The following is a 23,213-nucleotide window of genomic DNA, read 5'->3' as shown; positions in this document are numbered from 1 at the left end:
ATAAAGAGAGACAGGAGAGAGCAAGGGATGCCAGGGCTAAGAAATACTTCTAGTAACTAAAATTCCTACTCAATATGCTAGTAGAGCTACTTTCAGTCTCAGGGGGATACAGGATGGCTTTTACAAAGAAAGGGAGCTGGGCACTGGTGGCTCATGGCTTAATCCTAGCTACTCAGGAGGCTGAGATCTGAGGGTCATGATTTGAAGCCAGCCCTGGGTGCAAGTCTGTAAGACTGTCTCCAGTTAGCTAGCAAAAACCTAGAAGTGGATCTGTGGTTCAAGTGACAGAGTGCCAGACCCCCCAGACCCCCCAAAAAAACTAAATTCTAGTAAAACATGCACATACAGAGGCAGTATATTTCACACAAAAAAGTCATCTGGGCATCACTGCTTTTTCTGCAAGGTTAAGTATTTTCCCTTTAAAAACCATATTTTTGCCCAGTTTTGTATTCACGCCTATGTCATTTTTACCTCCCTCTTAATAAACAGCTACCATTTATCCAGCATCATCTATGTCAGGGACTGTAGTAGGTATGGGAATCTGGGAAAAGTGAAGCAAACCCTTAATTGTAATCCAGTGAGTGAGAGAAGATTAATATGGGCATTTGCATGCTGCATCTCAACTAGAGAGATGGGACCAAGGCTAGGAGAGAGAAGCCTGGTATTAAAGCCTATGAGTTGTCTGGTCAGGTGCCAGTGGCTCATGACAATCATCCTAGTGACTCAGAAGGCTGAGATCTGAGGATCATGGTTTGAATGCAGCCTGGGCAAGAAAGTCTATGAGACTGTTAACTCCAATTTACAAAAAAAGAAAAGAAAATTGGAATTGGAGCTGTGGCTCCAAGTGGTACAGCACTAGTCTTGAGGGAAAAAAAAAAAAAGCTCAGGGACAATGCCCAAGTCCTGAGTTCAAGCCCCAGGGCCAGCACCAAAACCAAACCAAAACAACAACAACAAGAAAAAACAAAACAACAAAAACACATAAAGGCTAAGTTGTCTAGTTGTACAAGAGCAGAACCCGAATAGGTAACATGTATAGAGCCTGAGGAAAAACATTTTTAACTATAATAAGCTATACAGGAAATTGGTGTTTTAAATCAGAGCATATGGGAAAGATTTATTGGGAGAAAAAAGAAAAGGCTTTTACTTAGCAGTAAGAATGAAGATTTTTTTTTTTAATGCCCGGCTGAGTGACTCACACCTATAATCCTAGCTACTCAAGAATGATTTTTTTTTTTTTTGGAAGCAGATTCAAAAGGACTAAGTATGAGGGTGAGGAAGATTTAAATATAATTTTGAGGCTCCTATTAAATATTTGGGGTTTTAGGGGATTAAATTCAGGGCCTCATATTTCTAGGTGATGGCTCTACTACATGAACCATACCATCAGTCCTTCTGCCTTTATTTTTCAGATAGGGTTTCACATTTTGCCTGGCCTAGCCTCAGACTACAATCCTCTTATCTTTGCATCCCATGTAATTGGGAGTAATTGAAATTACAGGTGTGTACCACCATGCCGGGCTTGTTTTTGAGACAGGTCTCACTATATTTTACCCAGGCAGAAATTGAACTGTGGTCTATTTCCACCTCATTTGACTGAAATGATTCATGTAATTTTATGGTTTGATTGGACATGAAATAAGTGAAATAACACATTGATTCTAGCTAGGAATATCTTCAGTATTTTGAGTAGGTTCCAACTGTAAGATAGACTAGATATTCACTACATTATCCAGCATCATAATTCCATCATAATTCTAATTCCATTTTACCATTGGGATTATTTTAACTCCAAACAGTTTAGATTATCATTATAAATACTGTACTTCAATGTACACGATTCTAATAAAAACCAAACATCATATTAAATAAAATGTAAAAATCACAAACATCTAGTAATTATAGCTATTCTTTCAAAAATAAAAGTTGTATTGGTAACACCTGAAATGTTCAATAAATATTTACTGAGTGTTTAATATGAGGCAGACAATATTTTACAACTAGAGATTCAACAGTAAACAAAACACACAGGTTTTTTGCCCTTATGGAGCTTATATTCCAGTAAAAGAAACAAACAAATGCTTAGTAGGGTCAGATCATAATTAAGTGCAGTGAACCTACACAAAGGAAGGTCAGGAAATGGTGATATTTAGTCAAGGTAGGCCTTGACCAGGTTAACAGTTGACTGAGACCCAAAGGATGACAGAGAGTATATTGTGTATGTATCTGGGGAAAGAACAAAGTACCAAGAACAAAGAGTCTAAGATAGAAATGTACATGGTGTTTTGAAAAGGAACACTGAGATCAGAGTGCTTTGAGTCAGTTTCATGAGGAGGAAGGAAAAGGTAGAACATGAGGTAGGATAGGAAGTCTAGGTCTGCTAATTCTAAGGGCATGACCTTTACTCCGAGTGAGGTGGGGAATCACTTCGTAGTTTTGTGTGAATAATTACTCCAGTTTTTATGAATTGCTAGAGCACAGGATGTAAGGAAGGTTTTTGAGGCTAATCCTGGAAAGCGAGGAGGTGGCTTGGGTTAACAGTGGATTTGCTGATGGATTGGATATAGGAAATATAAGAAATAATCAAGGATGACACCAAGGTTTTGGCCTGAGCAACTAGAAGCATGGCATTGCCATTTACTGAGTTGGGGAAGACTGAAGGAGAAGCAAGTTAGGGAAGGAAGATCAAAACTTATGTTTGGATAGGTTGAGTATGAGCTTTAATTAGATTTCTTGATAAACATGTCAAATAGGCAGTTTTATGAGATCACTAAAAGTGAGGGAATACAAGAAGTCCATGGAAACTTCTTCTTCTTCATGAAAAATGGCTGTAACACTAAAATCCTAAGGAACTTTAAAGGGTTAAATAGTATAAAACCTCCCATACTATGAAAGCTCACTTCAACTGCCTTCTACCCAACTTAACATTTAAAGAATTTTTGATTTACATATAAATCTAAGAAATCCCTAGAGGCCTGAGGAAACCCCGTAGGGGTCAGCTTGGCCTAAGGGCCTCAAAAATAATAAATTTATTTTTCTCAATGGCACAGCCATTACAAGTTTATCTTAACTGACATTGCTTGAAAGCAAATGTGAGTTAACTCATTTAGCTAGAAATACGTTAATACATTACAAAAGAAGTATTTTTTTTTTAATCAGGGAAAACTAAACCTTAACTTTACCATTCTCTTCAAAATCTGTCCTATGGAAATGGTAATTCTTAGAATTCGCACCACACATGATTATCAGGTCAGATCTTTGAAAAGAAGAAATAAACAGTAAAATTCTTTTTTTTTTTTCAGTACTGGGGTTTGAATTCATCAAGGCCTTTTGTCTAACAGATAGGTGGTCTGTCACTTAAGCCACACTTCCAATCTTTGCTTTTGTTATGTTTCAAATTGGGTCTCATTTTTGCCTAGCCCAGACTGGATTATGAATCTCCTACCTGTGCTTCCTCATGTTGTTGGGGATGGCAGGTGGGCACCATTGTGCCCAGAAGTCAGGCTTCCCCTGTAGCTGCTAACAAGAGTGCATCACCACTGTACCTAACCATAGGTTGAAACAGAGTCTTGTGAAATTCTTTTTGCCCAAACTGTCCTCAAACCATAATCCTCTAATCTTTGCTTACTAAGCAGGCTTCAGACACTGACCTGGCTTAAATGTCTATTTTAAAATATTCCATTTTCAATTTTGCATCTTAAATATCTAAAGTTTTATATTTCTCTGAAAAAAAATTCTGGAACTCTCAAAAATAAATAGAATTCCATATTGTATTTTACAAATACAAAATACATATGTATGTATGTGTATATATATATATATATATATATGAATGCATGTATGTATGTATTATCAAAATGACCGAACATTTAAAAATTAAAATTCTGCAAGTTGCCAAGCCCTGGTGGCTCACATCCATAATCTCAGCTAAGCAGGAACTGTGATCTGAGAACCAAGGCACAAACCAGCCTAGGCAGACAAATTTTCAAGACTCTTATCTCTAATCAACCAGCAAAAAGCTGGAACTAGAGTAATGGCTCAAGTGGTAGAATGCCAGCTGTGAGCAAAAAAGGTGAGGGAGAGTGTGAGACCCTGAGTTCAAACCCCAGTACTGACAACCAAAAGAAACAAAAAACAAAAACAAAAAAATAACCAACAAATAAAAATAAACCCTGCAAATTATACTTAAAAAAAGTCATATGCAAAGGAGTCACTCAATTGCTCACTTTGCATAATACCAATACTTGAATACTGATTATTTTGAACAAAATTATGATTGTTTGGATTAGTATCAATTGATGGTTCCGGTTCATTTATCAGATGGTTATCTGCACAACTGAAGTCAGATTGCTCAAATGCATTTGACTGTGAAACAAAACCAGTAGTATTGGAATTGGTGCTTGTGGACATATTGGAAGAAGACATCTGATGGAGCTGTCTCAAGTCTCTTGGGTCTAACATTGCGTTACAAGAGGGGTTTTCAAGATGCATGCTCACAAGTCTTGGATGATCGGTTTCCCTCATTCGATCATTGCTGGTTGTCATAATATTCCCAGAACAATTAGAAAGCATGTTCGCATCAGAAATACTATATAAGTCAGCTGATGAAATGGATGATGCTTCCATTCTACCTATATCATCAGCATTATTATAAATGCAGGCATTAGGAGCATGTAAATTATTAACAGAAGGCATGTCTGGAAATGGTGAGATACCCTGTGAAGAGGAAAATGTCCCTGTTGATAAACTATTCAATGGATTTGTGTTGACTGGACGTGAGGTGAGTTGGGCTACTGATGACCAATTTGAAGAAGGCTGAGGTACCACTGAGGAAATGGTAGAAGCATGATGTGGTAATCTAGTTGAGATAGACACAGGTGAGGAATAGTATGGTTCTGCTTGACTTGAATCACTTGAAGTCTTGATCACTTCTGGCAAAACTGCACATTGAGAAAATAAATTTGATTCTGTGGGAAGAAAATACATTTTACAAAGTTACAATGAATAAAATATTTCAAGCACTATTTCTAAGTTAAAAATCATAATACACGGGTAAAACAAAAAGGAAACTGATCTAACATTTTGAATTTTTTCCCCCCTAGCACTGGGGCTTGAACAGGGTCTCTTGCTCTCAGCTTTTTCATTCATGGCTTGGGCCATATCTCCTGTTCTGGCCTTTTGCTGGTTACTTGGGAGGTAAGAGTCTCAAGGATTTTCTGAGGCTGGCTTTGGACCTTGATTCTCAGATCTCAGTTTCCTGAGTAGCTAGGATTATATGCATGAGCCAGCGGTGCCAAGCTTGCATGAAAAAAATTTTTTAAAGCTCAAACAAAGGGGCTGGGAAGGTGGCTCAGTGGTAGAGGCTTGCCTTGCATGCCTGAGGCCCTGGGTTCGATTCCTCAGCACCACATAAGCAAAAAGAAAAAAGCCGGAAGTGGCGCTGTGGCTAGAGCTGAGGGACAGCGCCCAGGCCCAGAGTTCAGGCCCCATGACCGGACCCATTTAAAAAAAAAAAAAAAAAAACTCAAACGAATATACAAGTTCCAAACTGAATTCTGTAACATATACCTGTAAAATGATTTTCATAAGTCACTGGCATATGACATTTCCAGTTAAACATGAAAATTTAATTTCTGATTTATTTTTAGCAATATATTTTTGTTCTGAATATATTTTTAAAAAGACAAATATCAAGCCGGGCGCTGGTGGCTCATGCCTGTAATCCTAGCTATTCAGGAGGCTGAGATCTGAGGATCGTGGTTCAAAGCCAGCCCGGGCAGGAAAGACCGGGAGACTCCTATCTCCAATAAACAACCAGAAAAAACCGGAAGTGGCGCTGTAGCTCAAGTGGTAGAGCGCTCGCCTTGAGCTGAAGAGCTGAGGGACAGCGCCCAGGCCCAGAGTTCAAGCCCCACGACCGACAAAAAAAAAAAAAGACAAATATCAGAATTTTAATGAACAAAAATCAAACAGCCAAAATCATCTTAAAATCTTCATCTAGAAGATGAAATGATGGAGAAAACATTCAGAAGGACTGAAAAATATACTTTAAGAACATACCAAGATATAACTGTAAGGCATTACAAAATTTACAGTAAAAATTAATGGAAAAATTAATTCCATACTTATTAATGTATAATGCAACTACTGTATATAGTAAACTGAGAAAAAAGTGCTAATTTGAAGATACAAGAAGAAAGAAAGGACTTCCCACTAACCCTTTCTTGGATGAATTATCTAATCCAGAGGTTGGCAAATTTTTGCTTTGTTCCAATGGCCTCTGTTGGAACTATTCAACAGTGTTGCAACAGTGTAAACATATGCATATATGCATGTGTGCATGCACACATGTGAGTGGCACATGCGAGCGCGCACGCATGCGCGCGCGCGCACACACACACACGCGCGCACACACACACACACACACACACACATGATAGCTACAGCCAGGCACACGCAGACACATGGTGACAGCTAGAGCCAGAATGGAATCAAGAAGTCACTGGCTATGTTGATAAAATTGGTAACTAGCCAGATCTAAATTATATCTTCCATTGACACATTGAAAATAAAATTAGCACTGTATTAATAAAAGATAACTTTTAAGTACTGAAAATTGAAGCCCAGTACTCTATCATTTGAGTTACTCCTGAAGCCCTTTAAAGTGTCAATTCTTGAACAACAAATCCCCCAAACACAGTAAGTTTCTAACATAACCTTTAAAGGCCAAGTTCAATTCATTTAATATTGAAAGCATTAAAAAATTATGGGAGAGAAAAAATATCATAAAGTAGTACTTAGTGCTAAAAAATGAAATTCTAATATATTGTATGAAGTAACACTCTTTCTGATCATTGGGAATATCCTTCAGAGGATAAGGTACCTTTTTTGATGAATCTTCCTTCTCCTGTTGACCCTGGAGGAGTAGGTCTTGCTCTCTCTGGAAAATTAGCTGTTATAATAAAGATTTTCTATTATTAAATGTAATTTGAAAAATTACATTTAAAAATTACAGTTAAATTTTAAAAAAATGGAGCAAAGTAAATAAAGCAAAATCTACTTAAATATGAATCAATCCAAAATATTCTTACCACAATCCTGCCACAGTTTCTGGAAAAGTAGAGTTGTTTTTTGTTTCTTTGATTTATTGCCATAAGTATCTGATTAAAAGGAAATCAGGAAAGCAGGTGAAAGATCATGGGGATTATGCACTTCAAACAGACAGGCACTTTATTTGTGCATAGAAAATGCTTTAATGCCCATCATATTGATTTAATAAGTATTAGTAATATAGAATATATCCCACATCAGTAGTAAGCGTTATTTTCCTCTTAATAAAAAGGTTTAAAAACCTGGCCCGGTTGCACATGTCAGAATCCCAACAATTGAGACTTAAGAGGATCATAAATTCAAGACCAGCCTAGACTATATACCAAATACCCATTTCACAAACAAAAAGTCTATATTCATCTTGTTTTCTTGTGATATCTGTAGATCAGTATCAATAAAGTCTGATTAAGAACCCCAAAATACTCTCTTGAGCAGCAAGTTTTCTATCTATAAAAAGGATACAAAAGGGCTGGGAAGGTGGCTCAGTGGTAGAGTGCTTGCCTTACATGCATGAGGCCCTGGGTTCAATTCCTCAGCACCACATACGCAGAAAAAGCTGGAAGTGGCACTGTGGGTCAAGTGGTAGAGCACAGCCTTGAGCTGAAGAGTTCAAGGACAGCACCCAGGCCCAGAGTTCAGGCCCCATGACCGACAAAAAAAAAAGATATAAAAAAACAAAATTAGACTCCCCAAAATAAAACAGAAAATTTCATAAACATTTTTAGAAACTTTGATTTTTTTTCAAATTGATGCCAAGAAGAAAAAAAGGGTGAAAACTTCCAAGAAAAAAATGGTTATGAATACCCAAAACTGTACTCAAATGCATCTTACTTTAAGGAATATATAAATCATTACTACCAAAGTACTATACCTTTTTCATCTGGCAGATATCTAAAATCCATAGATTTGCTAACTTCCTGGTCAGAAGGTCTTCGCAGTTGCATTTTCACTGTGACTGGCTCTGATATAACTTTGCAATATGGAGGAGTCTTGAAAACGATAGCAACTTGACGATGTACATCAGCTTGTGAAAAGACACCTTTTGCTTCCCAATCATTCAACACAAAACAAACTTCTATATCATCTAGTGAATAAGAAGTCAAAGAAGTAGTAATGATAGAAGAATCAAAGAAAAATGTACATCTGAATCTAAAATACATTCTTAATTCAATATAACAAACAAAATACATAATCACCTTTCTGAACTTTATCACAAAGTAGAAATATTTCATCTCCTCCTTTGACACTTCCACAGTTTTTGTTTACACGACAAATCCTTAATTCTGCAGTATTTGGGGCACCTATGTATAAAGAATTTTAAAAATTGGGTTGCTATGTTAGTAAGACATTTTTACTACATGATAGAATTTGAAGACAAATTATTAACAGAACAGATGAAAGTTTTAGTGTGAAAATAAAGGACATGAAATACATTAAGCATTCACATCTATCCTACTTTTAGATAACTACTTTACCTAACTTGATTTAGAACCTTGTGACTTCATTTGTAGATAGTAACGTTTTTCTAAATAAATCTCCCTGTTTCAACATTATGATTCTTCTCATCTATATTACATATGGTCATCAGGAGCAGTCCTGGATTGTAGTTAGTGCCTGGTCTACCACCTCAGCTCTAATGTTTTTATATCACTGACCATATTCCTAGAGCAACATAATTTTATTTTTTGGGCAATGAGATTTTCATAATTCTTTCTTTCTTCCCAACATGATTACTTTCATTCTTCTAGGCATTCAAAGCTCTCTGTGACAAGGATACTTAGATCTACCTTCATTGCTGTATGGCCCATTATCTTTCTATATGCAGGTATAGCTATATCCCACTGGTGAACATATCTCTCTGTGTATGTGTGTGCGTGCATGCATGCATGTTTGTGTGTGTGTGTGTATTAAATGTAAAAGGCAATTTCACAATGTTTTCAGACAAATACATCTTTAATTTTTTTTTTGGCCAGTGCTGGGGCTTGAAACTCAGGGCTGGGTACTGTCCCTGAGCTTCTTTTGCTCAAAGGTAGTACTCTACCACTATGCCACAGCACCACTTCTGGCTTTTTCTGTTTATGTGGTACTGAGGAATTGAACCAGGGCTTCATGCATGCTAGGCAAGCACTTTACCATTAAGCCACATTCCCAGCCCTGATGCAGCATTTAACATTTCTACTTCAGAGATATAGCTGCATAACATATATAGTGTACACAGACATTTACTGCAGTATAATTGTTAGGGAAAAAAAAAAAGATGAGAAGTAAATAAAACAGATTATCTAGGGTAATTATTTTTTTTAATTAGGATTCAGCCATGAAATATGTAGCAACTGAACAGACAATGTAGGGCATGGAGTGTAGCTCAGTAAGGTTTTTTTTTTTTTTTAAGATAAGACTATAATATAAGAAAATGTACTTACGGTTGTCATAAATTGGGTTAGAGACAACAGGAGGAAGAGCTTTTGTCAAATTACCACATTCATCAGGAAGGAACACTTGAAAACACAGTCTCACCACTTTTAGGTCACAATCTTCAATGTCAAGCAGTTGTTGTTCAGGGACTGAATAGTACATTGGCGTTTTAGAATGCAGAATTGTCATACAGAGCTAAATCCTGCTAGGTCATACCCTTATCCACCATATCCAATAACCTGAGTAGCATTCAAATCTATACTAACAAAAATAGGATGGTACACGATCTCAGGAATGCCTTTTACTATTAGCAGGTACTCAGTAAACAGTTTCTGATAAATAATAGACACATTCAAAAAGGAACTATGAGCCTGTCACTAGTGGCTCATGCCTGGCTGTAATCCTAGCTACTCAGGAGACTGAGATCTGAGGATCATGATTCGAAGCCAGCCTGGGCAAGAAAGTCCATGAGAGTCTTATCTCCAATAAACTACTCAGAAAAAGCCAGAAGTAGCACTGTGGTTCAAGTGGCAGAGAACTAGTTTTGAACACAAAGTGGCCCAGGGAACTGCCCAGGCCCTGAGTTCAAGCTGTGGGATTGCCCCCCCACCCCCCAAGGAACTGAGGACAAATATATATTTGGTCCTGTCTAAATCCAGTCTCCTAAATCTTGCAGGAATTACTACAATTCTCTCTTTCAACAAATTTCTAGAGGACAGTTAAATATTCTCAAGTTTTAAACATTCTTATCTATGTTTTCAATTGTATGTGGAATCTAGACCTAAAATGTTGATGGCAATAATAACAATCTTGGTTACTAAGGAGACTGAGATCTGAGGATCATGGTTCAAAGCCAGACAGGACAGGAAAGGCTGTGAGATTCTTACCTCCAATTAACTACCAGAAAACCAGCAGTGGAGCGATGGCTCAGTGGTAGGGCACTAGCCTTGAGAGATAAAGCTCAAAGAGAGCATTCAGTCCAGGAGTTCAACACCCATGACCGACCAAAAAAAAAGAACTTCTCAAAATGTGAAGATCCATGCTTCACTTGTAACAGAAATTAATTTTGTGGGTTTGATAAGGAAGGAGAGGAGAAAGGAACAAACGAATTAACAAATGGAAAAAAGTAGGTAACAGAAAAGAGTGGAGAGTATGCTAGCAAGACATGGTGAGCGCATGTCTACATATGGACTAGAGAAGTAAATCTATTTCTTACGGTGGGTCATTGGGAAAGTTAAGAAGCACTGATTTTAAGAGCAGATTCCCAGGTCCCACACCAAACCTGAAAATGTAACCTTGAATCTACATTTTAAACAAATACCATGGAACTCCTATACACATTCAAACTGAAAACCACTGCTGAAATTGATTTGGAGCCACTGAAGGACATGATCAAAGTTCTGAACTGATCTTGTTAGTTAGGAAGGTTAATTTTTTATTTTTAATGCCTAAAAGGCTGTCAACATAACGATCTAAATTAAAAAATGATGCAAAGCTGGATGCCAGTGGCTCATACCTGTCATCCTAGCTACTTAGGAGGCTGAGATCTGAGGATCACAGTTCAAAGCAGGAAATGGCAGGAAAGTCTGTGAGACCCTTATCTCCAATGAAACCCACCAGAAAACCCAAAGTGGCGCTTGTGGCCCAAGTGGTTGAAGAGCTGAGGGACAGCGCCCAGGTCCAGAGTACAAGCCCCACAATTGACAACAACAACAACAAAAATGAAGCAAGTTCATATTCTTACAATATCATTGAAAAGATTAGAGAGGATTGGACTGAGAGGGAGAACAAAAGTTTTTCTAAAATAGTAAAGGGTTCATGAAGCAGTGGAAGAAAGTAAAGGACAGATAGATATTAGAGTTGTATATGTGACTAAATGTGGAGGCCATTTAGGTGGTTTTTTTTCTTTAAAAACTATACAGCTATATGATCTTTTTATATTTTGAACAAGAGGGGTTTCACTGTGATAATTACAACTGCATATAATATATTATGATCTATGGGCTGGGAAGGTGGCTCAGTGGTAGAGCGCTTGCCTTGGATGCACGAGGCCCTGGGTTCGATTTCCCAGCACCACATAAGCAAAAAGAAAAAAAGCCAGAAGTGGCGCTGTGGCTCAAGTGGTAGAGTGCTAGCCTTGAGCTGAAGAGCTGAGGGACCAGTGCCCAGGCCCAGAGTTTAGGCCCCACGACCGGACCCAAAAAAAAAAAAAAAAAATATATATATATATATAATATATATTTATAAATAAAATGATCTACTTTACTCCATTTTAATCTTACCTCCTCTCCTTCTTTTCTACTCATTTTTAACTATATAACCTACATAAAATTAAACTATATAAAATTTTTGTTTTAAAATTTCTTTGAATTAAAAAATGTATTATTATTTTTTGAATGTGCTTGGTCAAAACCATGTGTAATAAATCTGAAAAAAAAGGCAGGCTTATTGTATGTTAATATATGACCATACATGTATAACAGAAATTCTAGAAAAATATGTGTCAGGACTGGGAATGTGGCTTAGTGGTAGAGTGCTTGCTTAGCATACATGAAGCTCTGGGTTCGATTCCTCAGTACCATGTAAGCAGAAAAAGCCAGAAGTGGCACTGTGCTCAAGTGGTAGAGTACTACTAGCTTTGAGCACAGAGAGGCTTAGGAACAGTGCCCAGGCCCTGAGTTTAAGCCCCACAACTGACAAAAAAGAAAGAAAGAAAGAAAGAAAGAAAGAAAGAAAGAAAGAAAGAAAGAAAGAAAGAAAGAAAGAAAGAAAGAAAGAAAAATATGTATCATACTTAACAGTGTATCTCTGGCAACTAAGATCAAACAAGGGTAATGGAATTTTGCTTTCAGCTCTACACTAAATTCTATGAAAGTAAAGACCTAGAGAAAAGCAATGCTCACTGATGGTTCATAAAAAGCAGTACCTGATTGTGAATCTATTATTTAAATTATCATCATGTCTCTTAAATTATTTTTTTTAATTTATATTTTGCTAGTCCTAGGGCTTGAATTCAGGGCCTCAGTCCTGTTCCTGAATTTCTTTTGCTCAAGACTAGCACTCTACTACTTGAGCCACAGTGTCACTTCTGACCTTTTCTGGTTATGTATGCTAGGCAAGCACACTACCATTAAGCCAAATTCCCAGCCTAAGTTATTTTTATATATCCAGGATAATTAAGAATCAAAATAAAGATGTCTTTATTTATTTATTTATTTTTTTGGGGTCCAGTTGTGGGGCCTGAACTCTGGGCCTGGGTGCTTTCCCTCAGCTCTTCAGCTCAAGGCTAGCGCTCTACCATTAGAGCCACAGCGCCACTTCCAGCTTTTTTCTTTTTGCTTTTGTGGTGCTGAGGAATCGAACCCAGGGCCTCTTGCATGCAAGGCAAGCGCTCTACCACTGAGCCACCTTCCCAGCCCCTAAAGATGTCTTTAAAATGACAAACTTATAATCATTTAATTTTTTTTTTTTTGGTCGGTCGTGGGGCTTGAACTCTGGGCTTGGGTGCTGTCCCTCAGCTCTTCAGCTCAAGGCTAGTGCTCTACCACTTGAGCCACAGTGACACTTCTGGTTTTCTTAGTGGTTTATCCGAGATAAGAGTCTCATGGACTTTTCCTGCCTGGGCTGGCTTTGAACCAGGATCCTCAGATCTCAGCCTTCTGAGTAGCTAGGATTACAGGTGTGAGCCACCAGCTTCTGGCCTAATCATTTAATTTCTGACATGCCTAGTTTTCTTTTTTGGGCTGGTGGTAGGGCTTGAACTCAAGGCTTCAAGCACTTGTTTGGCTTTTTTGTCTATTTTTCTTTCTTTTTATTTTATTTCTTATTTATCTTATTTTATTTTTCTATTTTATTTTGAACTCAGGGCCTGGGCGTTATCTCAGAGCCTGGTCAGCTCAAGGCTCACATTCTACCACTTGAGCTGCAGTGCCACTTCCAGCACTGTTTACTGGAGATAAGAGGCTCATGGACTTTCTTGCCCAGGTTGGCTTCAAACCATGATCCTCAGAACTCAGCCTCCTGGGTAGTTAGGATTACAGGAGTAAGCCACTGGTGCCTGGCTTTTTCTTTCTCTTTCTTTCTTTATTTGACATGTTATGTTGTCTATGTTGGTCTTCAACGCAAAATCCTCCAGACTCAAGTCTCCTAAATGGCTGCAATTTTAGGTATGTTCCACCATATCTGACTTGACATTCTTATTTAAGTACCTTCAGAAGGTATTAATGACTCCTATAAAGCCAGGTATTGGTAGTTGGTGTCTATAATCCTAGCTACTCAAGATGCTGAGATTTGAGAACTGGGATTTGAAGCCAGCTGAAGAAGACAAATTTGAGACTTTTATATCTAATTAACTAGCAAAAAGCTGGGAGTGGAAGAGTGGTTTAAGTTGTAGAGTGCCAGCCATGACCCAACAAGCTGAGATCACATGATCGTGAATCCAAGTACTAGTACCAGCACCAAAAAAAGAAGAGAGATGTCAGCATTTAACTCAGTAAATATTTGTTTACAACAATGTTAAAATGTATCAGGAGCTACACAGAAATTATCCTAGAATAAATTCTTAATGTCATTCCTAATAAGAGTTAATGATTCATATACAATATATATTATAATACTTATATATATTATATATTATATTATATATATACCATAGATATTATATATAACTATATACATGAATACACTATGAAAATAGTTTGTGTGGCTTCTAATTCTGTATATCGTGTTCCATATTTAGGAATAAGCTTTGCTGGTAAATATATCCTTGAATTACATGTATTCCAATACAACTGTGTATTCAGAAATAAGAAAGGGAAGTATATTCTGTTGGAAGAGTGGCAGAAGGAAAGTCATATTAAAGGAGAATCAGGAGGTGGGGCGCCCCTTTAATCCTAGCTACTTAGGAGGCTGAGATCCGAGGATCATGGGTCAAAGCCAGTCCGGCCAGGAAACTGTGAAACTTTTATCTCCAATAAACCACTAGAAATTCGGTGGCTCAAGTGGTAGAGCGCTTGCCTTGAGCTGAAAAGTGGAGAGATGGCGTCCAAGCCCAGAGTTCAAGCCCCATGACCAACAAAAAGAGAGAAAGAGAGAGAGAATCGGAGCTGGGTGCTCGTGGCTCACACCTGTAATCTTACCTACTAAGGAGGATGAGATCTGAGGACTGTGGTTCAAAGCCAGCTAGGGCAAGAAAGTCTGTGAGACTCTTATCTCTAATTAGCCACCCAAAAACTAGAAGGGGAGCTGTGGCTCAAAGTGGTAAAGCACTAGCCTTAAGCAAAAAAGCTTAGACAGCGCCCAGGCCAAGTTTAAGTCACAGGACCGACAAAAAAAAAAAGAGAGAGAGAGAGAACCAGAACATTTTTGAGAAGGTTTTCTTAGAAAAAACAAGGACAGATTTTAAATATAGTTAATTCAAAAAAAATTCAAAAAAATTCAAAAAAATAAATATAGTTAATTCCTCAGATACAGGTGTAAGTCAACAAGCAGAAAAGTGAACACAAAAAAATATAGGATCCTGGGGGCTGGGAAGGTGGCTCAGTGGTAGAGCACATGCCTTGCATGCCAGAGGCCCTGGGTTCGATTCCTCAGCACCATATAAGCAAAAAAAAAAAAAAAAAGCCGGAAGTGGCACTGTGGCTCAAGTGGTAGAGTACTAGCCTTGAGCTGAAGAGCTGAGGGACAGCGCCCAGGCCCAGAGTTCAGACCCCATGACCAGACCCAAAAAAAATAAAATAAAATAAAATATAGGATCATGATATAAATTACCCAGGAAGTTAAAGTATCTAAATAATAGAAATGATTGTCTCAAACATACCATTGAAAGGATTGATTCCTGCATTTATTCTTGAAATAATAACTTCTTTTACTTCTTTTTTCTTTACACATCGGATACCTAAATTTTGAAAACTAGAAAAGAAAAAACTTTCAAAGTTGTATTACATGCAAACAGAATACTGTAGAAAACAAACACATATCTACCATTGAGAAGACATTAAAGCATAAATTGAATTTCTAATTCTGATGATAAAGATATGAGTCAAGAAGTAGTTAAATTTCTAAGAGAATAACTAAAACAGTGTATCAGTACTATTTTTAATATATTTTATAATTACATCTTACCAACATGCTTAATTACCAAAGCAGATAGAGATGAATAGGCAACACCAAAAGGTAAAAATTTACCTCCTATAAATTCATGATCTGAATCACTAAAACCTGCATATTGATCATATAAGGCAAAAGGTATAAAATTATGCCCACAGATATGTTTTGCTGAGTTTGTAAGAATGTTGTCTACATTTAAAAAAGATTGTATACATTACCAAAATTTAAAAATCTAACAATTACTGGATTTCTGGCTTTTCTTGAACATTTTAGTGGTTTGGCAACAATAGGTGGGCATGGAAATAACTGGTTGGTGCTTAGACGTGTGTCTCCATTTCTTCATGACTTTCCAGCGTTCAAGGACCTGCTGCTCCTCCTGTACCTAATCTCTACCCCACACTCTAACTCCCTGGAGATCGGATTTGTGAGCCCTCACTTCACAGCTAATAGCTGCAGACTAAGTTTTGTATCATATCATATCATATCATACAAAGTTAAAATTATCATATGAAATACTGAATTTTTTATTAGCAAGTGATTTAATACTAATAATACTTAGCAAAATTTCAAAATGTCACTTATGGAAAACTTCTTAAGAGCTACAAATATTGCTGATTTGCATGTGTGTTGTAAAGCTGATGATGGGGGAACTCCCCACCACCACTCAGTCATACTTGTTCCCACATGGAAAAACCATGACATCACTGAAGGTGAGTAGGTGTGAATAAGGAAGCAAAACTCAATTATACTAACATTACTATTTGTTCAATCTTTACATGGCACTAGCAACTAAGACTGCTTTGTTTGCCTCATTCCATCCTCATGCAGCCTTGTGTTCATGCTCTGCACATTCACCATACTTATGATTGGTTAACACCAAAAGTGTTTTGGCCATTTCCTTCCTCTTCTTCCAATAACTAAAAAGTAAATCACGAATTCTGAATTCTTACTTAAAATTTTGTAACTACCACTCTCTTACTTTTTCTCCTTTCAAAGATTCTTCATTCTGTTATTTTTCTTTTTTTTGGGGGGTCCGGTCATGGGACCTGAACTCTGGGCCTGGGCGCTGTCCCTCAGCTCTTCAGCTCAAGGCTAGCGCTCTACCACTTGAGCCACAGCCCCACTTCCAGCTTTTTTTGTTTTTTGCTTATGTGGTGTTGCGGAATGGAACCCAGGGCCTCAGGCATGCAAGGCAAGTGTTCTACCACTGAGCCACCTTCCCAGCCCCCCATTCTGTTATTTTTCTTTGATAAAAGTTTTAAAAGAATTCTTCATCCAGCTAGGCGCCTGTGCTCACCTGTGCTCACGCCTGTGGCTCACGCCTGTAATCCTAGCTACTCAGAAGGCTGAGACCTGAGGATGGAGGTTCAAAGCCAGCTAGTGCAGGAAAGTCCATCAGACTCTTATCTCCAATAAAAACGACCAGAAAACTGGAAGTGGCGCTGTGGCTCAAGTGGTAGAGTGCTTGCCTTGACCTGAAATGCTGAGGGACAGCACCCAGGCCCAGAGTTCAAACCCCATGACCAACAACAGCAACAAAAAAAAAGAATTCTTCATCCTAATACATTTATATACCACTTGATTTTGTTTCATTTGTATAACCAGAGAAAGAGGAGGAGAAGGAAAGAGAAACAGATTATTATGACTTGAGGAAACCAAAGATCATGAAAGTTATTTGATTCAATTCAGTCAGTCATCAGTTAGTCAATGTCATTCAACAAGTTTGGGGTCTACTTACTATAGACTAAAAAAGTCTGGAAGGTAACAAGGAGAATAGATACACAGATACACAGACACAAAGACACACACATTTCCTCCCTTCATGGATATTACAGTTTGATACAGGGTTAGCAAACTGTTATTCTGAAGGCCAAATCCAGCACAATGCCTGCTTGTATAAATGAAGTCTGTATTGGAGCATAGCAATGCTTGTTTATTCACATTCATGCCAAAATAGCAGAGGGAAATGTACCAGAGACCAGAAGGCTCACAAAGCATTAAATATTTGCCATCTAGCCTTTTATAGCAGTCTGCTAACTCCAATCTGATGAATCAGAAAGCAATTAAATAATTACACACATACACACACACAAAAGACATGTAAAACATAAATCATGACAAGTTTTAAGAAGATACATACAGTTTATAAGAGCTTATGACAGGACAAAGTTGATCATTTCAGAGTGAGCAAACAGACTTCCTGAAGGAAGTGATACTTAATACCAACAGAACTAACTTAGGGGAAGAACTAATCCAGGCAAAAAGAACTAATTATGCAAAGACTCCTAACAAGAGCACTATGAGCAGAAGAATCTAAAGCAGGCTTTCATGACTGGAATATAGAGATTAGGGGAAGCACAAGACAACAGAAGGCTAGAAATACATGTGGGTTATGTGGGCCTTGTAGGCAGGCCATGGAAGGAAAGCTGACTTTTAATCCAAGAGCAATTCTAGTTTATTTTAAAAGATCGCTATGATTGTACTATAGTTTAAACTTGAATGGAAATTTAACAATGAAATCCTCTCTATAAAACTAATATAAGCAACTTTTTATTATTTTATTTTTTGCAGGTCATGGGACCTGAATTCTGGGCCTTGGCACTGTCCCTTAGCTCTTCAGCTCAAGGCTAGCGCTCTGCCACTTGAGCCACAGTGCCACTTCCAGTTTTTTCTGCTTATGTGGTGCTGAGGAATCAAACCAGGGCCTCATGCATTCAAAGCAAGCACTCTACCACTAAGCCACTTTCCCGGCCCTATTTTTGTTTTATTTTTTGGGGGGGGAGGAGGGTCCGGTTGTGGGGCCTGAACTCTGGGCCTGGGCACTGTCCTTCAGCTCGTCAGCTCAAGGCTAGCACTCTACCACCTGAGCCACAGCACCACTTCCGGCTTTTTTTTTCTGCTTATGTGGTGCTGAGGAATCGAACCCAGGGCCTCAAGCATGCAAGGCAAGCGCTCTACCACTGAGCCACTTTTCCAGCCCATATTAACCATTTTTTAAATAAAAGATTACTTTGGCTAATGTGAGGAAAACTAAGGGAAAAAAGTATAAGAGCAGATGCAAGTCCAGGAGGTAGAAGACTATTTAAAGGGCTCAAATTCAGACTGTTGAACTAGTGTTGTAATGATAAGATTTTACTGGGTAACAGAGAGAGATTAAAGTGTCACTTAAAAGGCTAGTGTATTCACACCTGGATAAGTGTGAGGGATGATGCTCATATTTGTGGCTTTATTGGAATATATTGTGACTAGACACTTTGGAAGACCAATTTTGAGAAGGAAGAGCTAATGTCATAGTACAAGAATCTGGGATATATTTTGATGTGCTTTCAAGAATATTGAGAAAGCAATCAAAATAAAACTATTCTACACTGAAGCTACAGATTCTTGGGGAAAACTAAAGGTCTTTAGGCTGGAGCAAGAAAAGTCTTGAACACACATGTAGGAAAATAAAAAAGTGCTTGAAGAAAATGAGAACATATGAAGGAGTTTGTATTGATCATATCTGGGTCATTTGACAATCAATATAATGCTAATAATGAACTATAATACATTAAATAATTCTAAGTTGATAGTGGTACTTTTTTATTTTGGCCAGTATGGGGATTTGGACTCAGGAATTTGTACTTTCTCAGCTTGCTTGCTAGGCTTGTGTTGTGCCCCTGGAGTCATGCCTCCAACCCAACTTTTTAATGCTTTTGGAGATGAAGTCTTAGAGACTTTTCTGCCAAGTCTGGCTTTGAACCACTATCCTCTGAATTGTAGTCTTCTGAATAGCTAGGATTACAGGTGCAATGGCACCAGGCTGACAAATACTTTTTAAATGGGGAAGAGAAAGTTCTTTTCTTTCTTTTTTCTTTTTTTGTTGGTCGTGGGGCTTGAACTCTGGGCCTGCGTACTTGTCCCTGAGCTCTTCAGCTCAAGGCAAGCACTTTACCATTTGAGCCACAGTACCACTTCCAGTTTTCTGGTGGTTATTGGAGATAAGAGTCTCAGAGACATTTCTGCCATGCTGGCTTTGAACTACAATCCTCAGATCTCAGCCTCCTGAATAGTTAGGATTACAGGCATGAGCCACCAGCACCTGGCCTAAGAGAAAGTTCTTAATAACAGTGTCAATATCACCAAGAATGGAAACAAAACTAATACCACATGTCTCCTGAAGTGATTCTTTGAAAACAGTAGGCCATAATCTCTGTAGATTTCTGCCCAAAATATTTCATATAACATGGTATCACAAAAATGTTCATGCTAAATATAATGCTACACATAATGAGTAATCAATTTTAATGGAATCTTGGATTGAGGTATAGGTGAGATAAACATAAAATCAATTAAGACAATAATTGAAGTAATCAAAAAATTTTACTGCTAGGAGCTGGTGGCTCATGACTATAATCCTAGCTACTCAGGAGGCTGAGATCTGACGATTGTGGTTTAAAGCCAGCCCTGGCAAGAAAGTCCCTGAGACTCTGATCTCCAATTAACCACCAGAAAACCGGAAGTGGGGCTGAGGCTCAAGTGGTAGAGCACTTGCCTTGAGCTGAAGAGCTCAGGGACAGTGCCCGGGCCCAGAGTTCAAATCCCACACCCAACAAAAACAACAACAACAAAAAATTACTGTCTATATATATATTTTTAAAGTATAGCCAGAAAAGTAGAGAGTAAAACAAGTTTTTAGAAAGTTTTAGAAGTTTTTAGAAATCAAACAAGAGTATTGCAAGACAAGAATGATCATGAGTTTATATAGTAATATAGATAGGAAATATTTCTTGTCAAATATATATCACTAGATATTTTAGATTTCTGTTACTATTAATAAAAGGAATTTTTACTTTTTTCTTACAACCTAATCGAGTTTGTCTCAAACTGAAGGACAATCTGCCTCAGCCTCCCAAATGCTCACTTTATAGGTAAATACCACCATGCTAGGCTTTAAAAAGTACATTTAAAATTGTTTTTCTTTTCAGTGTTTGTTTTGCTTCATTTTGTTTAACACAGGGTCTCACTCTGTTGCTCAGGCTGGCCTTAAACTCATAAGCTCAAGAGATCCTCTTATCTTAACCTCTTCAAGGAGCTGAGATTTAATAGATAGGCAATCTACCATCAGACTGGACTTAAAGTGTTTTTTATCTAAATTATTATTACTAAATAAAAGGAACGTTGTCAACCCTTTTCTGCTATAATTAAGATTTGTTTTCCCACAAGAGCAATACATGTTCATTGCATAAATAGGTTATAAAATAAATATAATACAAAAATCTCACAATCCTATCCATCCAAAGACAATTGCTATTAGTACCTTAGTATATTTACAACCACGTATAGGTTTATTTGCCAAAAAAAAAAAAAAAGATTATTGCTAGGCACTGGCAGCTAGTACCTATGATCATAGCTACTCAAGAGGCTGATATCTGAGGATTGTGTTTCAAAGCCAACCGGGGCAGGAAAGTCTGTGAGACAGAATCTTATCTCTAATTAATCACTAAAAAGCCAGAAGTGGAGCTGTGCCTGAAGTGCCAGACAGCCTTGAGCAAATAAAATTCAGGGATAGGCTGGGAAGGTGGCTCAGTGGTAGAGTGTTTGCCTTGCATGCCTGAGGCCCTGGGTTCCGATTCCTCAGCGCCACATAAGCAAAATGAAAAAAGCTGGAAGTGGTGCTGTGGCTCAAGTGGTAGAGAGCTAGTCTTGAGCTGAAGAGCTGAGGGACAGCACCCAGGCCCAGAGTTCAGGCCCCATGACCGGACCCAAAACAAACAAACAAACAAACAACTCAGGGATAGTGCTTAGACCCTGAGTTCAAGTCTCAGGACTGACACACACACACACACACACCACACACACCACACACACACACACACACACACACACACACACACACACACGATTCTTTTTAACAATTATTTATTCTGCTAAAATGTAACTGACAGTTATAAATAGGAAACAGGGCATTATCTACCTATATATTCTTGAGTTGTCTATGTCTGTGTACTTACAATAGTGGTCTGCGTTCTTGTCCAAATTCTGCTTCATAGTAGCCATCTCTACAATCTTTTCCAACTAAATCATGGGGATGAGGCTTGTATGGATCATTCTTTGTTACTAATGTAATTCTAACTTTCCCTTTTCCATAGTAGTTCATGATCTGCAAGAGAGGGAATATATTATCCATAAATATATCTCATCAGAACTGATGAAGTACAGTTAACACTAAATAAAGTTCAGCTGACAAGCAATTGTAGTTGAGATGAAACACTGCAGAGAATACCAGCAAGGAAAAACTTACCTTTCAACTGCTGGACACATTATTTTCTGCTCCTAATTACAACTGGTCATATCATCTGACTCTGCTTAAATAAGCCTTTTAAAACAAGTAGAATTATAGCATATCTTTTTTAATCAAAAAGCATGAGAAATACTTACCTGTTAGGTAACTAAGTGTCCTTGTTCTTATATGCATTGGCAGACCATACATATCAATATATATTTAAGCCACATTGAAAATAATACCACATAAATATAATCATTTTACTTAGTTGCAATATTTTGTTTCACAAAAAAATTGTTAATTGGGAAATATATCTATATTATCATATAATAACCAACAAGTGCTTAACAAGATGAAGTTTCACACAGACAATACATGTAGAACACTCATAGTAAAGTAAAAGAGTTTTGCATGGGAGAGGCAGAAAGAAATTCTGCAAAGACAGGCAGGAAACATAAATACCAGCATACTACATGAAAGCTAAGTAATTAAGGAATGTTGGTTTACTAGGTGGAAGACAGTAAATTACAATTTTGAATTTAAACAATAGTAACCAAGAAATATCTGTTGCTTTTCTGGATGAAAGAGTAGGTAACCACTTCAAATCTTAAGATAACAGACCTCAAGCTGTAAAGTGTTTATGACCTACTGGAATTGGAAGTATATAAATCTTAGAAATATTTTTTTAATAAATAATTTAAAAAATTTTAACATTAAAAAAATAAAATTTAGAAAGAAATAGAAAAGTTGAATCATGGAAAAGAGTTTAAAATGGCTCAAAGGCCTGAAAGAATAGAAATTCTAAGTTATTTTAAATATATGTTGTCCAATTTAACACTCAAATAAATTAGACAAACCAAATCCATACTGTTGCAAAAGATGTGATTTAAAAATACAAATTGGCTGGGCACTGGTGGCTCATGCCTATAATCTTAGCTACTCAGGAGGCAGAGATCTGAGGATTGTGGTTTGAAACCAGCCTGGGCAGAAAAGTCTGTGAGACTCTTATTGCCAATTAACCACCAAAAAATCAGAAGTGGCACTGTAGTTCAAAGTGGTACAGTGCTAGCCTTGAGTACAAAAGCTCAGGGACAGTGCCCAGGCTCTGACCGACAAAAACAAAAACAAAAGAGTAAAAAATTCAAACTGGAAGCCAGATTCTAGTGGCTCTTGTCTGTAATCCTAGCTATTCTGGAGGTTTAAGATTTGGAGGATTCAGGGGCTGGGAAGGTGGCTCAGTGGTAGAGTGCTTGCCTTGCATGCCTGAGGCCCTGGGTTCGATTCCTCAGCACCACATAAGCAAAAAGAAAAAAGC

At 37.7% G+C, this 23,213-nt stretch overlaps 1 protein-coding gene across 1 annotated transcript in view; it reads right to left on the bottom strand.

The window, feature by feature from the left end:
- Nucleotides 1-4,119: 4,119 nt before the first annotated feature.
- Rel (v-rel avian reticuloendotheliosis viral oncogene homolog) overlaps nt 4,120-23,213 on the bottom strand; it is a 36,110-nt gene continuing 17,016 nt past the window's right edge. Inside the window, exons 2-9 of the mRNA XM_013022560.1 lie at nt 21,627-21,775; nt 15,344-15,435; nt 9,534-9,674; nt 8,307-8,411; nt 7,982-8,194; nt 7,092-7,160; nt 6,884-6,952; nt 4,120-4,967 (exon numbers count right to left, since the gene is read on the bottom strand). Coding sequence (XP_012878014.1) covers nt 4,186-4,967; nt 6,884-6,952; nt 7,092-7,160; nt 7,982-8,194; nt 8,307-8,411; nt 9,534-9,674; nt 15,344-15,435; nt 21,627-21,775 — 1,620 coding nt within the window. The 3' untranslated portion in view covers nt 4,120-4,185. The remainder of the gene's footprint in view (nt 4,968-6,883; nt 6,953-7,091; nt 7,161-7,981; nt 8,195-8,306; nt 8,412-9,533; nt 9,675-15,343; nt 15,436-21,626; nt 21,776-23,213) is intronic.

The sequence above is a fragment of the Dipodomys ordii genome, unplaced genomic scaffold (assembly GCF_000151885.1).
Source record: "Dipodomys ordii isolate 6190 unplaced genomic scaffold, Dord_2.0 Scaffold63, whole genome shotgun sequence".
Lineage (NCBI taxonomy): Eukaryota > Metazoa > Chordata > Mammalia > Rodentia > Heteromyidae > Dipodomys > Dipodomys ordii.
Note: the sequence above shows the minus strand (reverse complement) of the source record. Positions and strands in the feature narration are given on the sequence as shown.